This window comes from Momordica charantia, assembly GCF_013281855.1.
Source record: "Momordica charantia cultivar OHB3-1 chromosome 8 unlocalized genomic scaffold, Mcharantia_2.0 BLBB01000008.1, whole genome shotgun sequence".
NCBI lineage: Eukaryota > Viridiplantae > Streptophyta > Magnoliopsida > Cucurbitales > Cucurbitaceae > Momordica > Momordica charantia.
The window spans coordinates 33,465,933-33,491,493 of NW_028275166.1; the positions used below are offsets into that span (position 1 = coordinate 33,465,933).

A 25,561-nucleotide genomic window follows, 5' to 3' on the forward strand; every position below is an offset into this window, starting at 1 on the left:
TCAGCATAATGTTTCCTATCACCAATATAAGTCAAAAGTTTCATTGAGAAAACACATGTACATGATGCTCCAGCAGAACATAAAAATGTTTGATGCAACTACTTGATTTTTATTTTAAAATGGCCACATAAATGGTTTCCGAGTTTTGCTTCAGTGATTTTATTTATTTCTAGAGCGGTAAAGGGGTCATTGTGAAGTCTGTTGGTGTGGTTGATGCTCATGCGGATACTGTTTTTGATATAATTCTGAACTTTGACCGGAGTAAGAGATATGAGTAAGTTGCCAGTATCTCTTTTAAAGTTTTGATTGCATGGTCACAATCTCCGAGTTCTGACTTTGTTATCAATGTGTGCAGGTGGGATACACTGATAAGTGATTTGGAACTAGTTGAATCTTATGATGGACATTATGAAATCCTTTATGGGACGAATGATCCCACGTATCTTAGCCAGTAATGCTACAAGACTTACAATTTGGTGACATTGCTTAGCAGTGCCGATGAAATCATTCAGATCACTGCTAATATTGTCATGTTTACTTTTCCTTAACCTTAATATTCTACTAATATCAATTGTATAATTGTAATCTTTACCTTAACAAACTTACTTGTTAAGGTTATTAGTTTATGTTTTTTATTTGTTCTCAGCTTGTATTTAAGTTCCAGTTCAGATTTTTATTCACATGTTTCCAAATTCTGTTCTGACAGCAGATCGCAATGCAAGAGAGATTTTGTCTTCTCCAGACAATGGTTTCGAGGACAAGATGGAACATATAGTAAGAGAAGATATATGTATTTCAATTATGTTGCACTGTCTGTTTTTACATAGACTTTCTAGTGATTTGATGTCAGATAAGCTGCTACTAAACATGGATTGTTATTCTTGGAGTTGTTACTGTTGAAATACTACACCCTTGAAAAAATGTTATTCCAAAATAAATATGATATTTATTTATACTTTTAAAATTTGGAAATGTTTTTTCTTGTACAAATGGATATTTAAAAATAGGCCACAACTTGACGTGGTGGCTTCTCCTTCTTGTTTTGTTACATATTAAAATACAAATATGGTATTGGTGTTGAGAGTAGAAAGAATTATAATTCGTGTTTCTTGTGTTCTGAAAATTAAGTTCAACCACTATAGCATGATAGTTTTTTCTTTCTTTTTCTAAAAACAAACAAACAATAGATAAAAGGGATTCCACCTCTAATATTAACTTACTCAAGTCCTCAAATTCATGTCAGCTTGCTGCACCCCCATTTAATAAGGCAAAGTTAACTTATTAGGGGCAGAATATTGATATAGGTAACATTAAAGTAGCAGAAATATGTAAATTGTCAGGAAGCTCTAGGAGACATCCAATATATGTTGTACGTGAACATTGATATTTTGAGGGTTCACATGGGCCAATATTTTTCTGCTTGAGCATCTTGTCATATTTAGCTAGAATTCTGTGCTTCCTTAAGTGCTCATCAGTCATCACAAGGGCCGCACTAGAAGACTCATTTTCCCTCCCATGTCTTCAGCTTCTGCCTTACATTTTAATATCTCTGGCCTCTATGCTTAACCAGCGTATATTCTTTAATGTCAATTTTGGTGAAAAGTGAGTAGAGAGCATACTGTATAGTTTATCCTCTTCTAAAAGTACCTGACACCATAGTGTATAGTGTATGCTATTTTTAAAAAATTTTTTTTTACAAGGAATCAAAAGATTTTGAAAACTTACAATGGGAGTTCCAAAAGCTTTAAAAATAAGGGACATATTCAGTCCAACCTAAAGCCTAAAAAATACAAGAAAAACTCAATACCCATCCTAAAGACCATCAAAGATCAATGCAAACCAACAAAACCCTTAAGCTCAAACAATCAAAGAATCTAAAAAACAACCAGGCAAATTGATAAAGAACATCATCTTTAAAGCCACCAATGACAAGCACCTTTGTGTTTCTGAGGCCACCTACAACAATAGCAAAACCAACACTTCATCACTCTTGCTGCGCTATCTGCATTTATTTATTTATTTTAATTGTAGCCTTGATTATATCACCTAGTATTCCAATATAAAATTACCATGATACAATATTCTGCTCCTTGTTCATCTTCAGATTAGTTTCCTTTTCTGAAAGAATTGGGGATGAACTAATTCCAGATCTAGGTAGTTACTATGCTATTTATATGAAGGAAAGCTAACTGCTACTAGGTAGTTAGTTACAACCAATAACAGATCTATTTTGTCAACTTTCTGACATACCGACAAACAGAAATTAGGCCTAGAAATAATATTTTAGCTTGTTATAAGCTGGTATAGAGAAGTTTATATCAAGTTTATGAGACTAATCTAAATGTTAGTCAGTCAACCAATTTAGTGGCCAGGATAGATATTTGCTTTGTTAGGTTAGATATTTATGTTATCTATGACGTCATCTTAAATGCTGAACTTATCCAATGGATTGCCTGAAGCAAGTCAATTCTGTTGCTTTATCAGTGAATGGGTTGTGGCAGCTTTTGACTAATGCTGGTTCTATTTGCTATCCTTGTGAAGATATCTGAGCTTTTTGTTGCCTAATCATACTTTCTCGTTGTTCATGCAGCAATATTGCAAGTTCCTTCCATTCATAAAAAGAAGCCACCTAGATCTGGATATCGACGTACACGGATTAACCGTATGAGTTATTGCTTTCCTTCATTCTTTTCTCCCCTAGATTAATAATGTGTTCAAGAAGGAGAAAGGGGCTTTGAACATTTTCTGTGTTTTCTTTCTAAATCTTGAATAGGGTGATTAACCTTTTTACTGGTTATGACAGTACTTTGACTTCTACAATTTATTTAGAGCTGGTCATGGCCCTATTAAAGGTGTATATATCAATGGACCTTTTGATGAGTGTTTATTGCACTATTGTGCACATGCAATTCAATTCTTGTTAATGACTAAGTTGGAAAGCTTTACTCTCTTGTTTAGTTTGGGGAAGGAAAATTTCTTTATTAATCTGAATCGTCCGTTTACATTCTTTGAACTGATTTCGGGTCTCAAGATTAATAGAGGTAAATGTTTGGTTTTGGGAATTAATTGTGATTCTTCCAAGCTTCTCTCTTGGGCCTCCTTGGTAAGGTGTGAAGTGCGTAATTTTCCATCTTCTTATTTAAGGTTGCCTTTTGAGCCTCAGTGCTGGAAAAGATTCAAAAGTGTCTCTTTTTGTAGGAAAAAGCCCTTTTCTCTTAAGGAGGGTGACTTATGCTTATTTAGGCAGTTTTAAAAGGTATCCCTACGTACTTTTGGTTCTTTTTAAAATTTCGGTGTCTAAGTAAGAGCTTGGAGAAAATCATGAGAGATCTCCTTTGGGGGGGGGGGGGGGGGGGTGATACTCACTTAGTCAATTGGGATACTACTTTTAGGCCTTTTAAGATGGAGGGGTTGGGCACCAGGAACTTAAGACTAAGGAATGAGTCGTTGGTAAAATGGTTGTGGTGGTTCTTTCTGGAGCCCTTTGTGCCTTGTGGTAGAGGATTATCGTGAGCAAGTATGGGCCACATTCTTTTGATTGAGTATGGTGGGCTTAAGGTTAGCGCTAATGATCCTTGGAAGGCGCTTTCTTCTGTCTTTCCCTTTTTCTCCCCATTCTTAAAATGTTCTGTTGGGGATGGTTACAATACCTATTTCTAGGAGTACCATTGGGTGGGTGATGAACTCCTTTGTCTTTTATTCCCTCGTTGTACCACCTTCATGATATTAGACTGCATTCAATGGCCTTTATTTGGCGTCAAGGGGGAGTGAATCTTCTATTTCCTTGGGCTTCATCCGTCCCTTGACGGACAAGGAGACTTTGGAGGCTTCTGCATTGCTCTTCTGCTTAAGGATGTTCCTTTTTGTTGGAGGAGGAAGGTTCTCGAGTTTGGTCCCCCAGTCCATCCTATAGTTCTTTTTTTCACCTACTTAGTTCTCCTTCTCTCCTCCCTTCTGCCCTGCTGTTTGCCTTGCTTTGGAAGTTAAAATTTCAAAAAAGATAAAAGAAATTTTGTGTGGCAAGTTTTACGTGGAAAGGTCAACCCCTTAAATCGTATTTAAAGGTGTCTTTCTTTCTTTTTAGTGTTGCAGTGGTGTGTGCTTTGCAAGAGTGCTAGGTGTCTTGGGTTCGTAACAAAGACTGCTGGGGTTTGATGGAGGAGGTTTTTTTTTAACAAGAAACAAACTTTTCATTGATATATGAAAAGGAGAAAAAGTTCAAGAATACAAACTCCTGGAGGAGTGAGATAAAAAAAGAAAAGACAAGACAAAAACATAGAATAGGCTCAACAGGGAGCATTAAGAATAATAAAATCCAACGATAATATCGAGCTAACTACAAAACAAAACTATCCACCAAGATGTGAGGACTCAATCAGAAGATTCTTTAGCTTCGAAATCGCCAACGTTATCTCCCATAAATAGATATTTGAATTTCTTAGAGAACTTGACATGAATTTCAACTAATTCCTGAGCTTGAGTAGCTTAGATCTCCAACCTTCTTGGGATGAGGAAAGATTTTTGTGGTAGACTTGTTTCTTTGATATTTTGTGAGGGATTTGGTTGGAGAGAAATAATAGATTCTTTTGGGGAGGAAAGATCTAGGGATTATGTTTGGGAGCTTATTAGATTTAATACCTTCCCTGTAGAATAGTGGGAGTCGGTTTCTAAGTTGTTTTGTAATTATCAGTTAGGTGTTATCCTTTTAGATTGGAGCCCTTTCCTTCAGGTGGACCCCCTGTGATAGGGTAGATTTTTCTTTTTGTATGCCCTTGTATATGCTTTTTTTTTTTTTTCATTTTTCTCCATGTAAATCTCTTTTTTTTTTTGAACAAGAAACAAACTTTGCATTAAATTAATGAAAAAGAATGAAAATGTTCAACGATAAAAACTCTCGAAAGAGTGAAAAAATAAGAATTAATGAAAAGCTCATTTTCTTATAAAAGGAAAAACTAGTTGGAAAGTTTCTTCACCCCGTCAAAGTCTCTAGGTTAGAACTTACCTCCTAGTCCTCCATCCTCAAGTGCATATCTTTGGTACAATATTTGATTCTTGTAAAAACAGAAATCTTATGATCTGCTATTCTATATGTTTTATTCTCAACTTCTATCTTTTCCCTGCCTGATTCTTTTTGTTTCTCCGCTTTCTTCCCCTAAATATATAATCTCTTTGTTTTATATCTTTAAAATGAGAAAACTGGAATTTCACAAATTAATATGGTCAAATTGCTAACTTTTAAAATCTTATTTGCTGAATTTTTAAAATTTTCTAATCTACACCATCATTGCTTGCTCTTTCATTCTATGAACTTATGGTACTGATGAAGTTTTTCATTAATCGCATTGAAAATTTAAATTTGATTTGTGATCTTGGTTAATTTTTCTTGTAGCTTCAAGTTGGGAGATAAGGTGCATAAACACATCTATGGGTTCAAACACTCCAAAATGTCTTGTTACACAAATGTTAGAGATACAACCGGCAGGCTGGTTTAGATGGCAGAGAATTCACCCTTCAAAGTTTGAAAAGAGTGTTCCTTATGCATTGCTATGCCAAGTTGCAGGTATGCTGATTATGAAATAATGATTATATGCATTTCTCAATAGCTAAAATATACTCGATTATGGTCTCTTCTTATCCTCCTAATTCCTATACTCCGCTACTGCCTATTTATTCAACAATTCAATCAAAGTCAATAATGAAGATTTTATTGAAGAGTCTTATGAAGAGGTATTGTGTTCTTCATGACAAGAAGATAAGTTACCTCTTTCAACTGAAATCATTGTCTCTTCCCCTGCCCATCTATTATTGCTCCATATTCAGCAGACAACAGTGGTCCAATCCATCATTCTCCTAATCTTCCATCTGATAATGATAAGTTCTCGAAATATCTAGAAGTTTGTGGAATTACAGCTTATGTGATTGATTCAAGGACTCCAGCTGCTGAAAACATTGTTGGCCTGTTGCATATTACTAGATTGATTGTTCTAGTCAAGAATTTCTTCCTTCAAAATTAGCTTGTTCAATGAAGATTATCAAGGGATCTTGAAGATCTTATCCTGGAATACAAGAGGTTAGGATGGTTTTTGTTTAATTGGAGGAGATGAGATATCAATATTGGTGGATTGAAATTCAAGAATAGGGCTCTCCAGCAGGTAGCCTCAATGTTAAATTGTAAGGTAGAATCTTTTCCACTAATGTATCTCGGCTTACCCTTAGTTGGTAATCCAAAGAGTGCTGATTTTTGGCGCCCTGTTCTAGAAAAGATTATGAAAAAATTGGATAGATGGAAACATTTTCATCTATAGGGGAGACAGATTGACTTTGTGTAATTCTGTATTGGCCAATCTTCTAACTTATTATATGTCCTTATTTCAAATGCCTTCGGATATATGCAAGCCAACCGAGAAAGTTATGAGAGATTTTCTATGAGAAGGTAATTCTAGAGGGCCCTTGAAGCATTTGGTCAATTGGAAGATTACTTCTATGCACCTTGAAGATGGTGTTTGGGAATTGGCGGGCTTTCTAGAAGAAACAGTGCATTCCTAGCTAAATAGGGTTGGCATTATGGTTATGAACCTCTTTCTCTTTGGCGGTAGGTGGTGGAGAGTTTTAACGGTTCTGATTCCTTTGGCTGGTTCACGTCTTCAAGTTTGATTGCTTGCAAATGCTGCCGTTGGAGTAATATTTCCAAGCAATGGATGAAAGTGGAGTCCTTTTTGTCTTATAAGATCGGTTTTGGTAACAGGGCCTTCTTTTGGCACTCTACTTTGATAATCAACAGTTCTTGAAAGTTTTTTAAAATCGTTCAAACTCTCTCCTTTTCCCCTAGGAGCAGTTTTGGATTTTTGGGCTCAGGATATGCATTCTTGTAATATTGTGTCAAGAAGGTCTGTAAAGGAAGAGGAGATGGAAGAGTTTGCTGCCCTTTTGTCAGAACTAGGTTTGGCTTTGATTACTAATGTTGAAGATGAAAGAATATGGACAATTGAGCCATCAGGCGTATTTTCAGTTTCTTCTTCCTTCATTTTGTGTTCTTTATGGGGCCAGTGAGTAAGATTTAAGCCATCTTTTCTTCCACTGTTCCGTTGTTGCTCAGGTCCTCTCTTCTTAGTCAATTCAAAGTTGCTTGGGTTTTTGACTTTAAGGTGGAAGACAACTTGTTTCAGTTACTTTGTGGGCCAATTCATCCTTCTTAGCAATTCGTTTATTATGGATTTATGCTGTGAAAGCTCTACTTTTGGAGTTATGGTTCAAGAGGAACTTGAGGCTTTTCAAGGGCAAAAGTAGATCCTTGTTCGAGTGCTTCACTTCAACTAAGTTCAAGGCTTCCCATTGGTGCTCTCTTGCTGATTCTTTTGTTCACTATTCCCCTAATCTTATTTTTAACATCTCTAGATAATGGAGGATGGTGGATTGGTTTTCTACTCCGAATCTTGGAAATGGCAAACGGATTTTATTTTGGCTAGATCCTTGGTGTGAATTTTCTATTTTTGGAAGCTGGGATGTGGATCGTCATTCTTAGAAGTTTAATACAAGAAGAGTTTTGAAAGAAGTTGAGATTAACAAATTGTCTTTAATTTTATCTATGCTGAAATTAGTTTTTTTTTTGAGTAATTCTGAAGATTCTAGAGGCTGGAGTATTGATGCTTCACAGGTTTTTTCCAGTCAATTATTTGTCCATACAGCTTGCCCATTCTTCTTCTATGCCTTCTAAATTATTTGAAGTTATTTGGAAGTCCAAGAGTCCCAAGAAAATTTGTATCCTTATTTGGGTAAAGTTTAAAACTGGCCTCATTGCAGCAGCTTCCAGGACATGCTCCAATGACTTCAGTTTATGCTTTATGTTATTTGGCCAGGCCAATGAGGCCCAATCTCTCCTATTCTTCCAATGTCCACGAGCCTGTGTTGCTCCCAAGATTCCATGGGCGAAGGCAGTCAAAAGATTAGTTTTAGAGTTATGGTTTGAGTGCAATCAAAGAATTTTCAAGATTAAGTCAAGATGTTGGGTAGATCAGTTTGATTTGGTTAAGACTAAAGCTTCCAATGGTGTTCCCTCTCTATCTAGTTTGTTTGCTATCTACAATAATATTTTCATCAATTGGGATCTTTTTATATCTCTAGCATAGTTTTATTATGTTTTCATTTTTTTTGTCCTTTTTTTGTCCTCTCTTTTTAGTTTGTATCCTTTGAACATTTTTGTTCTTTTTCATTTATCAATGAAAAATACATATCTTATTAAAAAGAAAAAAAAAAATCAACCATAGCTATCCCTCCCAACTGAATGTCCAACAGAAACAGCTCATATCTCTTTTAGAGCAGTTGCTTTTCCTCTTCTAGTATAGTAAAATTACAAGGCTGGTTTGGATTTCCCACTGATACTTGCATCCCATATTTTTACCTATAGGTGAATCAGAGAATTGGTCTGAATGATTAGGAAAAGGTCCCTAGTAACCTCGGACGAGATTGGTTGTGCAATTGAGTGAGAATTTTAGTCTCACGAGCAGTTGCCTATAATGATGGAAGAAACCCAAAAGAAAGCCTCTGACAACATCTGTAGCTCCAAGTTTGAGGTCAGTGTATAAGGAGCTTTTGACATTATGATAGCTGTTCAAGGCAAAATTTGGGAAACTAGATGAATTGAAGCAGTGCCATGTAATTGAAATGGACAACCAACTGTGCCAATGTGCTAACCCACTGAAGTTGAATGTTGATAATACGGTTGTGTTAGGAATACTGGTAGACATATGTTAGGAATATTAGTTATGGTATATTTGTAATTGTTTGATAATTTTGTCAAAGTGGAGGAGTTATGAATAGAGTGAGTTGTGGGGTTTGAAAAGCAAGCAGAATTTAGGGAATGGTTTTTGGAGAGTCCATGTATTTTGAAATGCTTGGTATCTTGTAATTTTCTTTTCTTATGTCAATGATAGACTTCAATGCCTAGTTCCCTATCAGTTTCTATCAGGTTGAAGTTCAGGGAAAACTGAATCGCTCACCTAGAAATCTAGATTTCAACATCTCTTTAGTTTGCACTAAAGTTCACATATTTTCAGGCACATATTTAGTGGATTTTTAAATAATTTGAGTATAAAATACCGTCTCTTTCTACCAAAGCTCATTTAATTGAAGATATCAGAGGAGGGAGCTTGTCTTATTAAAGGACAATCAGCCCCCAACATAACCAATATTTTCATGATTAGATTCTCAAGCCTGATCAGCTTGTATTTTGGTTTATGTGTTTGGTTGTTTTTCTTCTTTTTTCGCTTTCTTTGGGTCTTGGGAGCTTGTATCCTTGAACTTTTTTCTTCCTTTTCATATTATTCATGAAAAGTTTGTTTCTTGTTTGAAAAAAAAATGACTGACACAATGTGGTTACCACTATGGTAACGACTGTGGCTGTATGTTAACAATGCTTTTCTAACATTTCTCTCTCATGCATCTAATCATGAAAATATTGGTTACGTTGTGCCAACCACATCAACTGACTAGTCCAAAACATGCTTAAAGCATTTGCCCTGTGCCCACTAATGCTTTATGAATTCGCCTTAGTTAGCTCATGACATGGGAAGTTGTCTTATTTCTCGACCAATTTCCCACTGCCTTCCATTTTCTTTCTCTTTAGCAGTTTTAGGATGCAATGCATTCATATTAAAGTAATTAGGTATTTCTCATTAGCTAGAATATATATAACTATGGACCATTCATGTTCTGTAACTCAGACTGGTTCGAGGGGCCTAAGACTTTTCTTTACAATTCTCTCTTTTACTTTTGGCTTATCCTAATCCTCTGGTATCTATGTATTTAACTATTAAACCATAACTACCTGTTCAAACATAATGTCTAACAGAAATAAATTCTCTCCCTTGATGATTAACTAACCACCCAGTTTGAGCTGCTCTCTTCCCTCTCCTAGTTAAGTAAATCATAAGGGTATTTTGGACTGCTCATCTGATTAGTTGGCTTTCATGTCTATAAGGAAAATGATCAGTTGAACCAAGTCAAACTTTTAGACTGGTGAAAGAGAGTGTAAACAATACATGTTTGTTTTCTAGATTTGGTTATTGATATTTATTCTAATGTAGGTCTGTTATTATGCTGTTCTTTTACTATGCCAAATCAGTGTTCACTATTTATATGTTTCCCCTCTGGTAACCACGCTTGAACTTCCAATAACATAACTTAAACCTTTTTTATAATAAAAACTCGAAGGAATGAATAAGGATCCTCATTCCCTGGGAATTTTGTTTCTGGATTTCCAATTTTCAGGTCTAAAGGAATATATTTTAGCAAATCCAGCTCTAAATTTCGAATCCTTGCCCACTGTTGTCCATTCAAAAATCTCCGATGTCTCTGTTACAAATAGTGAATATGATGATGGAGAACTGCGTGATGAATTTTATGATGCAATTGCTGCTGATTCATCATCATCATCATCAGATGAAAGTGATGATGATAAACTTGGCAATAAGGTATTTTTCGTCTTCAGTTAATTAGATTAAGGGTAATTTCTTCTTCCCCTACTAAGCATTCGTCAAAATCTTGAAGTAATATTCCTAAAATTGACTTACCCTGAAATTCAAGTGCTTATTTATTACTCTTATCTACTCCAGGAATTAAAAGTGAAGATGAAAAATATTTCATGGGCAATAGCAGGCTTTTCTTTGAAGCGGACATCAGGTTTGTCTTTACATATTGTCTTGTCTTTTAAAAGGTGAAATGGAATATTGTATAAATTTTTCTATTTCGTTTTTCATAAGAAACTAGAAACTTTTCACTGTGATTTTTGCAGAATGATGCATATTTCATGATTCTTTTCCTATTATTTTGGTAAAAAATACAGCCCTAGATATAATGATAGATGTTGATGCCATAAGAAAAGGCTAATGGTTCAGAACGAAATTATGGAAGGAGACTAACAGTACGAGAAATTAAGAGAGGGAGGAGATAATTGGGGAGTAGAAACACGAAAGAAGGGAAGGGAAAGATAAAAAGGAAAATGGTTATAGGTTTGAAGGGAGGATATTCACAAAAAGGGAAATATGTGTGTGGTGGGCCTAAGCCCAATTTTTTTTTTTTTTTTTTTTTTTAACAAGAAACGAATTTTTCATTGATTAATGAAAAGGAACATAAAATGTTCAAAGATACAAACTTCCGAAGGAGTGAAAAAAGATAGCAAAAAATTAAAAAGTGCAACCCATGAAATCAGGAAAAAAGATCTAGTCAACATCCTTTGCAAAACTATATAGGAAAGATGAAAGTCCCCCAATTAGTATAAATAAATCATATTAGGAGAATAGAGAGCAAAAAGCCTAGTCAGAGCACACCATTGAGAAGCTTTAAACTTAGCCAAACTGAAGCACTCCATCGAAGGTCTTCTTTTTTCCTAAAAAATCCTTTGATTCCTTTCAAACCAAAGTTCCGAAATGATGTCTTTGACCCCGTTTACCCAAAGAAGACTCGCTTTAGGAGATAAGAATGGGCCGAACAACAGTTGAGTAACATTCTTCGGGACTTCCATATCCAACACCCAAGAAATAGAGAACAAATTGAACAATGATCTCCAACAACCTGCTGCATATGGACAACAAAAGAAAGTGTGCATTTGAGATTCGCCATCAGCCATACACAGCACACAAATGGAAGGTTGTATGCACATATTTGGGGATTTCTTTTGGAGAATTTCAGCCGTGTTAACCTTTCCATTAATAAGAATCCTAGAAAGGATATTAACCCTTTTTGGACTTCCCGACTTCCACAATCTAGAGCATTGTTCATCTGTCATCAAGGAGGCCTTTTTACAAGGCTTGCATAACGAAGCAACTGAAAAAGATCTTGAAGAGTCCAACTTCCACATCACACGATCTTCATCCTCTTGCAAGGATATTGAATTCAGATATGATAAGAGTATTAAAAACTCTTCAAATTCTTCATCTTTAAGATTTCTTCTTGTTTCTATTCTCCAAGAATAAGAATCCGGATCCTAAGCCTCACAAACTGAAGAAAAGGGGAACGACACAACCTGGAACAAGGCAGGAAACCGATCTTTAAGAATTGAATCTCCCAACCATAAATGATGCCAAAATAGAACCCGTGTACCATTTCGCACTTTAAAGCAAGGATGCTTTTCAACCAGCTGCCACTGTTTTTGAATGCTAAACCAAGGACTTCGATTACTTCCAATCCCATGCCCATAAGCAAACCAATGAAATCTGCAAGTACCATATATACAAGCTACTACTTGCCTCCACAATGCAGAAGTTTCCACATTAAATCTCCATCCCCATTTAGCCAACAAGGCATTATTTCTTTGAGCGAGGTTGCCAATGCCCAAACCACCATATTCATGATATAAAGAGGCAATATTCCATCTAACGAGATGGTTCACAAATCCTTTCAGATTTATTTTTTTTTTTTTGATAAGAAACAATTTCATTCATGAGTGAAATTACAAGAGGGGATAAAAATCCCAAATACCAATGGAGTTACATGAAACTTCTCCAATTGGTCAAAAGAGAAACCATACCGTAAGATGCAAATATTTTAGATGCTTTAAACCAAGACATAGCAAGAAAAATGATATTGTCAAAGAGTCTAGTGAAAGGTAGCTCTTTGTCTGTGAAGAGTCTATGGTTTCTTTCGTTCCAAAAAGTCTATAAGAAAGCTCGAATGATGTGTTTCCAGAGGATCGCCTTTTCTTTCTTGAATGGATGGCCCACGAAAACATATGAGAGTAACGCCTTGATATCAAATGGGAGAGCTACTTTCCAATTGAATGCAAGTAATATCTCATTCCAAAACATTGTTGATAGAGGGCATGTGGGGAAAAGGTGAGGTTGTGTTTCTCCATCTCTTTTACAAAGGATGCACCAATGGGGAGATATGGCGAAAAAGGGAAGTTTTCGCTGTAAACGGTCATGGGAGTTGATGGCCTTGTGTGAAAGCTCCCATATGAATAATTTAATCTTTTTAGGGTGGACTTCACCCCATATAGTTTTAGCCGGGGAAGAAGTTCAGAATTTCTCCCCAGAAAAAGTTTCTTATACACTTCTCGAGCTGCCTGCATATCCCTTTTGGTAATTGAAATAGAGAAAGATAATACAGGGGAATGCTGCCAAGAACTGATGTGCAGAGAGTTAATCTTCCACATCTTGAGAGCTGATATCTCTTCCATCTTGCAAGTTTCTGCATAAAGCCTAATTTTTTATGGGCCTAAATCCAACACTCTCTCAAATTGATTTGTATATGTTAATTAGGCCCAGATTTTACTCATGAAAAAAACTCTGGTTAGAATAGAACTGTGAGAGAGTTTTTTTTCATGCATTATAGACAATATATGTTAAGTAATCTCATATCAAGTTCTGGTTCCAATTATAATAATTAAATTGGAACTATGCTCAAAGAGTAGATAAACCAACCTAAACCTCAAGCAACAAAAACAATAAAAAGAACCAGAAAGAGAAATTGACACCGGATTTATACCGGTTCACCTAATGTGGGTTACGTCCAGTTCTTTATTACCGTTGCAAGTTCCACTAACCGCCAAGGAGAATCTTCAAGAGTTTACCAATTCTATACGATGATTTCTCTCACTTTTCTTTTTGTAAAACCTCACGAAGAACCCTCTCACAAAAACCCTCTATGGGAAATCTCAACAAAAAAAAATCTCTCTCCTAGTATGTTAAAAGTGAGGCGGCAGGTAACGTTGAAGAAGAAACAAAAATAGGTTTGGGCTTTTTACTTTTGTTGCTTGGCCCAATAACCTATTCCTTATTCCTTATTTCTTTTAATTTTATTTTGGCTTGATTCTCAACAATGTTATGTGAGTGTGTAGGCATGCACATATAGGCATGCATACATGCATTATGCATATCCATACAGATGCATTGCTATTTCGAATTGACCAAGTTCACAAGTATAGAACTGATAGTTTGGAATATCAATAGAGAATAGTTTATGGTTATTTATTCATAATCTTTTTACATGTATTCTACATTTGATTGAAAAATGTTTGGTAATAAAATAGTGATCATCATGGTTGCAGCTGCGGATGCCAATAAGGAACTAGATTCTAGTGTCGTTCCTATCATCTTGGAAACAAACCAGTTTCATGGTTCTATGCAGAAAGGGAGGGATGATACGGATACAAACTGTTGGACTTCTCCAAGTGGTGCAGGATTCATGATAAGGGGGAAAAATTACCTCAAGGACAATTCTAAGGTGGGTTTTTTTCTTTTGCGAATTAAAAATATATATATGCTGGGTTAGGACGATCATTTTGATGTTCATAATGTCATATTTGCCATTTTTGCAACCTTGAAAAAGGAGAAAATGTTGCATCATGGTGCCGAAAGGTTGCAATAAGTCAGGATTTTTTTTTTCCTTTCAGTACGAGGAATGTGAGGGTGGAAGATTGAACCTTCAACCTCAAGGAAGGGAATTGATGTCTTATCTATCGAGCTATGCTTGGATTAGTGGATGATTTGGATTTCTTAAGTGTCCTGTTGCAGTCTCAAACTTTTATGTTGTTTCATGCTGCTCCTTGTCATAAAAAATTTACTTCTTGAAATGCCTTTTTTTCTCCTTAATGAGAACTATGACCCAATAATTGAATCCTCTTTCCTAATGTTTATTACCACATGATGGGAAGTCAAGAAGAAAATGCTTGTTATTGAAGACACAGTGGTTGAAATAAAACTGTAAACTCTATTTTTTATGCACCCACCGTTTTTGATATATCACATAGTTTGGAATTGTGACAACTAGGTAGTTAATTTAGGGGAATGATTAGGAGATCAATGTATCCCGAGATATGATATGTCTAGTTGTGTCTCCTTGACCTTTTAGTACCAAAGAGTTTTTTTTTATTGACTACTTGAGAGTTCTTTATAATCTACAGAATTCTTTTCTTTGCTTGGGGATTTGTACTTGTTCTCCCTCCTGTTTGTATTGAGTTTTTTTTCTGGAAACACAACCATTTCTGTAGAAAAAAGCTAGGAACTTATAGGATTACTAAGGTCCATTTGATAACAATTCTATTTTTAGCAATTAAGCTTGTTTACAATTTTTCCACTTTTTAGCCAATTTTTATTATTGTTAGTTTTTGGTTGAGAACTATTCTTTTAGTTATAAAATTTGACTAGGATGCTGATATTATTTTTAAAAGTAGATTACAAAACAATCAAAGAAATTGGCCCTACTTTCATTAGTTTTGAAATTTTTGGTAGAATTTTAATAATATTAATAAAAAATTTAGATTATAAGACAAAATTTTCTTCTTTTTTTTTTCTCTTTTGTAAAAAAGCTTGATTTTGAAAACAAAATTCCTCCTCAACAGACAGTCTTTTTGGATTGGCAAGCTTTGTTGCAGAAAGTTTTTTCAATATCTGTTCTTTTAGCTTTATGATTTTTTTTTGGTTTTGACCTCGTTTATTACCTTATCATTTGGTTCCTATGTTTGGTTGTTTTTCTTCTCTTTTCGCTTCTTTTGGAAGCTTATATCCTTGAACATTTTTTTTCCCTTTTCATATTATCAATTAAAAATTTGTTTTAACAAAAAAATAAAACAAAATTGTTGTCATTTCAAGTGTTATCCACGACGATACTTTACACTGTATTTAATTATTATAAATCTACAGGGAATAGGACCATGATTTATGTAGAACTAATAAGTACCATTAAAACAAACAGACTAAATCAAAATTAAATGATGTGAGAAATGATTGTTCTTCGTTCATGTCGTTTGATATCCTATGACATAGATTACATGGTATGATATTTTTCAGGTAATGGGGGGAGATCCCCTTCTCAAGCTCATAGCAGTAGATTGGTTCAAAGTTGATAAAAGCTTTGATAGAATTGCATTGCATCCCCGTAACTTAGTTCAGGTATTATCACTTACGTTTTAGCATCCATGAAAAGTAGAAACCCCTTACAAACTCTGTTGCCTACTCTTAATCACCGTATTTTTCCTTTACCAAAAACTGCATGGATCCTTGGTGCTTTTCGTGTAGAATTTGCCTTATGTAATTGGAGAAAGTTGTGTCTGTTGTAAAAAATGTACTGTTTAAATAGTAGATATTTGAATCTATTAATTTGTTGTTGCATTGCACTTATTCAAAAGTTCACTATTTTAAGCATAAAGCTAGACCGTATCTTTGTAAAACTTGTATCTACAGAGCTCTACTTATGTTAGTGTTTTTGTGAGGTAATGGAAGAGGTAATTATACAACCGTGAGTTATCTTCACAAAAGTGGTTGGGTGCCAATTGATCTCTTTGGCCAACAAATTTCCTGTCTGCCACTGTGACGTGAGGTTGGGTTCAGAATAATATTGTCTTCACAAAAGGTACCACCAAAGGATGCGATCATTTTATGGGTTGCAGAGTAGCTAGGAACAGACAACTTGACGGCTTTTATGCCCAGCTTACCTTGGTTTGGTGGTGTATCGCGGATAAAAGCAATACATCCATAGATTTTTAAGGTTAATAGGAAAGGTGTATAGATCTGCATACAACTTTGGGTGCATGTGTAGGGGTGCTCTATATTGAAGAATCATGGAGGGGATACATTGAGGAGTTAAGTAGTAATCAGTACGGTCTCTCCCCATTAGATTTTAGGAACTTCCGTTTGAACTGTAGGAAATCTATGGGTAATGTAAATACGGAAAATTAAATAAACTGGTTGCCTTCCTTCAGAGAGAAATTGTTTAAAATCATTAGAGAGAAAGTAGTGGAGAGATTGAGTGATGTGTTAGCAAAGAGATTGAGAAAATTTGTAGGAGCACAATTTAATTACCTGAGTATGCAAGGACAATGTTGGTAATGAGATCAAGAAAATTTTTTTGTATGAAATGAACCTGGAGGAAGACAATTGTGGATAAATTAAATTTTTGTCCCAATCTTGAAAAATAGAAGAGCTAGCTGAAATATTAGAATTTGTTTGAAGATACCTAAATAAATTATGTAGCTGTCACAACCTTGCCTGGCATGTTGGACCATTATTTCTAGCTTACGAAAGAAGTGTAAGACAGGGCTTCATAATTTGGAATATGGTCTAGCATGCTCACATATGCACCAAATCCCCCATGTTAGAAGGGGTAGGGTAACACTTCTTGTACCAAGGTTTTAAATGTCGATGTCGATGAAAATGTTGAGGTTTCAATTTCATGGAAATATCGATAGAAATATTGATAAAATGTCGATGTCGATGGTTATTTCTATAAAAGTTAGAGAAACTAAAAAATCATAAAAAATATTAAAATTAACAAATAAACATTTTTCTATTTCTAAATAAGTTAAAAATAATTAATATTATATATATATTAGTGACATTTTGTTGATATTTTTCATATTTTGTCGATTTTTTTTGTTTTTTTTCTTGAACAAGATACGAAGTTCTCATTGATTAATGCAAAGAACAAAATGTTCAAAAGATTCAAACTCTCAAAGGGAGTGAAAAAGGAAAAAAAGACAAGAGACAAAATCGCCGACAGATAAATGACATAAAAGACCAGAACAGAAACTTTAAAATAGAGCCTCCCAAAAGAAATGAACTGCAAAAAAAAGCTTCAGGAACCTTGAACAGCAATAACATCGTTGAAGACATCTTTATCATCTGGAAACAACTCTTTAAACTTCTGAGAATATTTGACCCGAATATTTCTAATACCTTTAGCAAGATCTCTTTCCCACTCAGCTTGAATCTCCATCTTTCTTATAGAGTGTGCTTAAAAAAAAGAGCCATTTCTTTGCGAATATTGACAAACTCGAACTTAAGAAAGGATAAATAAGCATCCAATTGAGAGAGAGATAAGTTTGAGATGAATTTGAGGGAAGAAACAATGTCTTCTTGAGAAACTGGTAAGGGAAGATCCATGAAGCCAATGAGGAGGACTCAAAATAAACCGGAAAGAAAACACCTAAAATGGAATGTCGATTTTTTTTTTTGTGTAATTTGATGGAAATATTGATTTACCCCTTATGTTGATGTCGAATCCATGAATACATGAAAATGACGATGGAAATGTCGACGTGTCGACATATATTAATAACATGCCTGCACCTCTATTCTTCTTTTCTCTCTCTGAAGATGCTTGATGACATGATGTAACTAACAGCCCGTTAGTTTATTAGCTTATTAGTTAAAGACTTAAGTTAATTGGTTGGCTGTTAACTATGCCTGATCAGTATTTTTGTTAAATGTCAGTAGCCCTCTTCTATAATAGGGTAGTGTAGTCGGTAGCCCTCTTCTACCAGAAGGCTTCAAGAACCAATATTGGATTCAAGAAGAATGCAAGAACCACAAATCTTTCAACATAAACGCAAATTGGAACCCTCTATTTCAAAGAAGAAATGAAATCCAAATATATTCTTCTAGTGAAGAGGACGAGCTGCCTGAGTTGAGTTGGTGGAAGACAGAAGGGGTTTTCATCTTAACTATCAGCAATACCGAGAGGTTAGCAATTACAAGATGAAAATTGACTTACCCAGCTTTAATGACACAAAAAAGTTTGGCAACTAGAAAGTTCCAAGCAACAATCTTGGAATTTGTATGAATTTCACCAAATTACTTTGAGCCAAGGCTGAGGTATTTTATGCTAAAATATTTGTCCAGAAACATCCAGATTTTTCTGGGGAATCCATTGGAACTCCAACAGGAGCCATGAAAATTTTCATTTTTCTTGTACAAAACTCCGAACAACGAACAGAGAAAAAAATCCAACTGATACCTTAACCAAGATGGGTAGATTTTGCCACCAAGAAAGTGAAGATGCTTCAAAAGACTGCAAAAGACTGACAGAAATTTCAGATGATACAAAAAGCTTAGAGATTGAACAAGAAATTGAGGAGGAGAAAGATGAAGAACAAGCCCATTCAACCAAATCAATTTCTCACCATTCGAATGAAGTTTACCCAATTGAATTTGCCAACATTATATTTCAAGATTGTAATTTTTCCAGCAAAGAAGAAGAGTTTTTCTATGGGTTTGTAGGTTATTTTGATGAGACTGAAGAAAATTACCATAGGAGTGTAAAAAATGAAGGAGATGAAGATTTCTTCCATATCGATAAGCTTATTATAAATGGTGAGGCATTAGCTAAACCAAATATTTTCTTAAGCCAAGAGGTATTTCAGACAAGTTTCAGCATACTGGATGGAGATTTTGTTTTTAGATACAGAATAGTATTGGGACTAAACCAACCCATTCTACACTGTCTAGAGGAAACAATAAAGGGTAATAACAATGATAATCTTAAAAGGCAAAAACTATTTAATTTTCTAGCAAGGAGGTACAACAACAGAGTGTTTACTCTCCAGTTGGACTCCAAAACGTTGGCTATAAGAAAATACCAGAAAGTCTTTCCCTCACAGTAGACTTCAAGAATGTAGATGAGTCTTTTTGTTTTGATGAGTTAAAAAAGGCATTTTAGGTTGGAGTATTTTTGAACCACAAGAAGAAATAAGTTTCCATTTTGAAGATTGTTCATAGCCTTCTAACTCCACTGCTTTTAAACTCGATGACGAGTTTTGTTTAAGAGAGAAGGAAACTGATGTAACTACCAGCCCGTTGGTTTTATTAGTTTATTAGTTAAAGACTTGGGTTAGTTGGTTATCTGTAACCATGCCTAATGAGTATTTTTGTTAAATGTCAGTAGCCCTCTTCTACAAAAGGGGCAGTGTACTCCCTCATGTATTTAGATCTTTATTAGTACAATCCTACACCATGACAGGTGAGGTGAGATGATGCTTTCATGTTCTTTACTGCTTAATACGGCTGTTTTTATGGGGATGCCCATCCCAGCTGGTTGATCTTCTTTATCTAGTATTTTTATGCTTAGTTGCATACTCGCATCTATTAGTCTTCATGTCTATCTAAAAAATGTTCATGATAAGATGATGTATGCCGGTACCTGTCTTTTTATATAAGGTAATGCTTGAATTTCCTAGTACTTGTTGTCTAATAAAAATCCTTCACTGAAAAGGAAATGGGAAAAATAAAATTTTTGAGTAACTATTTTTTTTTTCCCAATATCAGTCAGAAGCTGGAAAGAAGGTCCCATTCATGCTTGTCATTAATCTGCAGGTTTGTGCAGCCAACTAAAATCTGCTTGTTTTTACATTTAATTTTGCAGTAACTACATTTAGAGTGAAAGTGTTCTTTTTCTTTTCTTTTTATTCTTTTAATTGTGAACTTGATTCTAGAGCAGCAAGACAAAAAATGCAGAGTGTTTTTATTTACAAGCTTATATGTAGCAATTATACTTTATAACCTCAAGAGTTGAGAAGAGTGGTAAAGAGGCTACTATCTAATTTTTGAAAAATGGAAAATGTCACTTTATCTGTCTTATATTGTGTCCCTGCTTCTTATGTTCATTTCTGTTCAGGTTCCAGCCAAGCCAAACTATAGTATGGTAATGTATTATGCTGCAGATAGACCTATAAACAAAAATTCTTTGTTGGGCAAATTTGTGGATGGAAGTGACATGTACCGGGATTCTAGATTTAAATTAATTCCCAGCATTGTGGAGGTATAGGATCTTGTTACCTTATATTTATTATTCCTGATGCCATTGCAACTAATGGTTAGTTTAATTCAATAGGGATATTGGATGGTCAAGCGTGCAGTTGGAACAAAGGCTTGCCTTTTGGGCAAGGCGGTTACATGCAAGTACCTCAGACAGGATAATTTTCTTGAAGTAACTAATTCTAACCCAACATTAATACTTAATAGCATGCATTCATATATGTGTTATTTTGTCAGAGATGTTTTATGGCTACTTAGACTTGCCAAGTTGAGGGGAGGGAGAGTGTGTATTGTCTACTAGTAAAGCAAGTTCATGTCAAGCTCGAGAAAATTTACAGGAAGGAATATTTACTTTTATGTGTAGTGTATCATTTGCTTCATATTACTTACCTTGTGGAGTTTTTTCTTCTAGCACTCAGACTAGCAGATGACGTTGATGAGAATGCCAAGCCCCCAATGAATTTTACTTACGATAGAAGAAAGTCAGCTAGGATGACTGAGTAGAGCTATGTGTCAGCTATGATGACTGAGTAAAGTCAGTTTGTGAGAGTGAGGAGAATGTTTTGTACGCGAGTATGGTTCCCATCTTATAATAATAGAAATAGAAGTCGCCCCAAGCCCCATTAGCAAGGGCTCGGTGTCTCTCGGTTATACCGACTTAAATGTCTCACGTTCGAACTTTCAAGTGAACTTAATATCAAAAATCCCAGATGTCTCCCAATTTCGAGCCTTGGTACGGACGCGGGTGCCCTTGGGTATATGGGAGTAAAATTTCGACTCCCGATTATCAAAAAAAATAAAATAAAAAATAATAATAATAGAAATACTAGAACTACATTCGGATAGGAAGAAAGAGTATCATAATCTCTTGAACGCTTTGGTATTATAGTTTTATTCTATTGTTCATTGTTATACCAAAGGTCTTTCGGGCCTATCAGGCTAGGTTTCCTATAATTTTTTTCATATTATCCTAAATGCAAATCTAGTTGCCACTGCTTGGAATTTGAAAAGCCTAATTGATTCTTGAGTAAACAGAGGAAATTCCGAAGCTATTTGTGCCATTAGAAACACGAGTATATTATTGTGTACTAATTATCTATTTGAGCTATTCATAGGAAAGCATGCCGTTGTAGCCTTACTCTTATGAGAGTGTAATACATGTTCTAAAATATGCTACTTAAGTTATTTTACTAATTACTTCATAAATGTATTTGCAGATTGATGTGGATATTGGATCATCAACAGTTGCCAGAAGTGTTATTGGCCTTGTTCTTGGATATGTCACAAGCTTAGTCGTTGACCTTGCAATTCTAATAGAGGTTATCACTTATGCTTGCTATTCTTATGTATCACACACACACACGCATACACAAAAAAATGAAAATAAGAAATGAGGGAAACTATGAAGGAAATGGCCGAACAGAAAAATTGGCCATAGTACTATTGTTTACCTACATATTTTTACTGGTTCATTCATCATTAGATTTTTTATATTCCATGGAACAACTTACCTTATGGAATTATGAATTAATAGACATAGATAGATTTTCGATTCCTATTTGTCAAATTCATTGTGTAGTATTATGGAGCTGACAGCTACTGACAATTGCAGGCAAAGGAAGAGGAAGAGTTGCCTGAGTATGTTCTTGGAACCGTTCGGCTAAACCGTGTGAGGCTTGATTCGGCAATACCTTTGGAAAATTGAGGTCTCTATATGTTACATTTGCTAAATTTCACATTTATTTATTGTGATATGGTCACTTCAGTGAGGTTTTATAGTTGATAGTATGTCCATCCTGTTATAGTGAATAATATTTACAAGATACTCAAATTTTACTCAGTAATGAAATGATCCACTAAATTCGTCTGAATTATTTTAATCTATACTTCTGTAGTTTTAGTATTCTGAAAACTTTCATAAATTTTGGCATATTTGTTGGAGGAACTGTGTAGTTCTATTAGTTTGATCGCTAGTTTTCACATTTCTATCTCACCTAGCTCATACATAGGGATCAAACATTTCTTTTTGATAATTGATTGATCTGTCAGTAACAAGTCATTATTTTTGTTTGATCGGTTTTTGAACTCTCTAGGTGCATTTGGATGTGGGTTTGACATCTTAAGCGTGGGATTAGGTGAAAGGTTTAAGAAGTTTAGCATTAGGAAATCTGTTTGGGGTGCAGGTTTAGGAAGTCTGGATTTTCAGAAAACGATACGTGGTATTGGATTTAGAGTACGGGTGAAACTCATGGATTTATCTAACGAACCTAGGCTTGACGAATTCTAGAAAACATAGATTCAAAATTTTAAACCAAACTCACCCAAACAACTCCTTGAAAAGGTATTTTACATTACATTTATTTCTCGAAAAAGCGATCTGATCAATGGGATTTGCTCATCCTGTTACTACTGCTGGAAATTATTTCACATTGTTCATGTCTTTCTTGATTGTTTCTTTTGCTTATGGCCACAGAATTCCACCAGCTCAGTTCTATTAATCTGATTTTTTTTCTCCTTTTTCATATATATTTAATCATAAAACTGTTGCAGGGCTAATCTTTTCCATCTTGAAGCTTACAAAAAAGAGGGCCCTTTCTGCAATCACTTTACCCACTCCCAACTACTCTTGCTTTACTTTATTAGCATATCAGTGGACAAACTTTAGAATGATGGATGATTTAATTTGCATAAAGTTTATCTCTTATGATAATTGTTCTTGTTTATTGATTTGAATTGCTTGTACCTTTAAACTAATGTATAATATGTATAAAAAGTTGATGAAAATAAAAGAATAAGAAAAACTTTCTCAATCAATGTTTCAAACTCACAAATTGTTTAAGAAAGTATTGTTCCACCTTCCCCATATATGTATTGACAAATCAATTCAATTTCGTTTCCATTGATTCTAAAACACCTTTTTAATCCTATTTGAGTTTAAGAAATTAAGTTAATTCCAACCAGTAAAAAGTAAATTTTCTAATTGAATCAACCTGTCAATCATTTTAGGGTAATTAAAAAAAAAAACAAAAAAGTGAATCATCGTGATTTAGTTTATTGATTTGTTTTGATCTCGTAGACTGATCAAATATAACGTTATATTTTTTTAACAATGAGATGACACCAAGTACAAGCAAGTATTTTTCAATATTCACAAGAAAATTTTACAACTATAGTTGCAATTTAGCATTTTTTTTTCTCTCTCTCTTATGATTTGAATATCAAATCAAGGTATGCAAGGTTTGTCTTTTTTTTTACTAACATTATTCTTTTAACCTGTCAAATTAATCCCTTTTTCCCTTAAAAGATGTGTCTTTTTTACTGAAAAAAAAAGTGTTTTTTCTCTCTTTTACCTCTTTCTTCGAGACCACACGATTGTTAGTTCCCTTTTATTAATATACATAATATTTTATCTTTGGAAATAATAATAATAATAATAATAATAATAATAATAATAAATAAATTCTGTTTTTTTTTTCCTTCCTCTTTTGGGATTCCCTTTATTTCTACCTTCATAGAAGTATGACTTCTCATTTAATACAGAACCATTCTCATTGTATCCTTTGAATTAATTCATGAAAGACAAAATTTAGCTAATGCCAGTCAAAAAATTTAAATCTCAGGTCCATGAACCTTCAAAATTTAGCTATATGACATTAATAATTTTAATCTTTAGTATTTGAACAAGTAAAAAAAACTTAATACATCGTCTAAAACTTTCCCACTATTTCTTTTTACGTACTCTCTTTCACTCATTTCACTCTCTACATATCTATAATTTTTTCGATCAAAGGGAAGTTTTATCAACCTCTTGAAAATCTTAAAATAAAATGTGCAACTTTTTCTTTTTACAAAATGAAAAGTAGATCGTTTTTCAAATTTTGTAAATTTGAATTTGCAAAGAGGAGTGAAATTGGTCACGAGGAGGGAATGAAATTAGGTACACTGAGGGAGAAGGGACAATATTTAAAAGCACAATGGACAAGTTTCTTATGTCTTTTGTACTTAAATGTCCATTTCCCCTTTTTATTGCATTTCCTGTTCCTTGCTTTTTCTGTAAACTTTGTATTTTACTTTCCTTTTAAATTCTCACCGATACATCACATAAAAATAAATATCGTTAAGTTGTGCTTATGCTTATGGTAGTAATAAACTATTCAATAATTGAATAACAGAATGATGCCACGTCATTTTAAAATTTATATTCACTACTTCCTATGGTTGTCTTACTATGTTTGTATCTTCTCATATAGCTGTTTATTCGTCTACTCTCTATCATATTTAGAGTTTGTTTTCATTTGTGTCAACTTTTTTTCTTTGAAGCGTATAACCTCCCCGATTGGATTAAAACTCAACTATAAATCACTTTATGAGATATCTAACATTTACCATATTTTGTTATACCCTTAATAATAGTTCTCACATCAAATAATAATTCACTGAACCTCTGCTTAGCAATCTTTATATATGAGTTCATGCCACCTATTTGATAGAGCTTTATTACAAACCATCATTGCTGCAAATTGCAATATCAAAGATTCAACACTTTTTGTTTAACATGTGAAGTTTCGTCCACAAAACTAGTATGATATTATTCAATTTTAACTTAACCTGCATGAATTTCCTCGACTTCTTTTAAAGTATTTCATTAGTAGAGGCACTATTTACTGGATGTTTATATTTACTCTTTTTAATTTATCATATAAAAAAAGTTATTACTCTCTGTTTCTTCATACTTTCATATTAATAATCATCGCTTCAAAGTCTTAACCTAATGTCTTCCCCCTTTTTGGTTAGAAACCAAACTCAAACCTATCCAATCTATGCCCTATATTTGACAAACATCATTCAATAAAATTATTTTGAAAAAGGGAATACATACAATATAAAATGAAACCTTTGCTTTTTTATATAATGTAATAATTAAAAAAGGGGTTTGCTGAATGATTGCAGTGAAATTAGGGTCTTGGGCAACTTTTGTCCCCATCTCACTTTCAAAAGCATCGCCTATATTATCATCCATCTTTCCCACCGTTCAGTAG

The 25,561-nt window shown here is 34.3% G+C and overlaps 1 protein-coding gene across 6 annotated transcripts in view; it reads left to right on the forward strand.

The window, feature by feature from the left end:
* LOC111012939 (ENHANCED DISEASE RESISTANCE protein (DUF1336)) overlaps positions 1 to 23,332 on the forward strand; it is a 43,831-nt gene extending 20,499 nt beyond the window's left edge. For 2 of the 6 annotated variants that reach the window (XM_022287250.2, XM_022287253.2), the window contains 14 exons: positions 174 to 274; positions 356 to 451; positions 707 to 774; positions 2,591 to 2,662; positions 5,390 to 5,560; positions 10,267 to 10,469; positions 10,611 to 10,677; positions 14,042 to 14,217; positions 15,783 to 15,884; positions 20,034 to 20,081; positions 20,383 to 20,526; positions 20,599 to 20,694; positions 21,740 to 21,841; positions 22,135 to 22,393. In XM_022287250.2, the coding sequence (XP_022142942.1) occupies positions 174 to 274; positions 356 to 451; positions 707 to 774; positions 2,591 to 2,662; positions 5,390 to 5,560; positions 10,267 to 10,469; positions 10,611 to 10,677; positions 14,042 to 14,217; positions 15,783 to 15,884; positions 20,034 to 20,081; positions 20,383 to 20,526; positions 20,599 to 20,694; positions 21,740 to 21,841; positions 22,135 to 22,227 (1,539 nt within the window). In that variant the 3' untranslated portion in view covers positions 22,228 to 22,393. Of the gene's footprint in view, positions 1 to 173; positions 275 to 355; positions 452 to 706; positions 775 to 2,590; positions 2,663 to 5,389; positions 5,561 to 10,266; positions 10,470 to 10,610; positions 10,678 to 14,041; positions 14,218 to 15,782; positions 15,885 to 20,033; positions 20,082 to 20,382; positions 20,527 to 20,598; positions 20,695 to 21,739; positions 21,842 to 22,134; positions 22,394 to 23,072 lie in introns of those variants that run through there. The other 4 variants (XM_022287251.2, XM_022287252.2, XM_088127759.1 and 1 more) reach the window with 4 other exon arrangements.
* Positions 23,333 to 25,561: the final 2,229 nt, after the last annotated feature.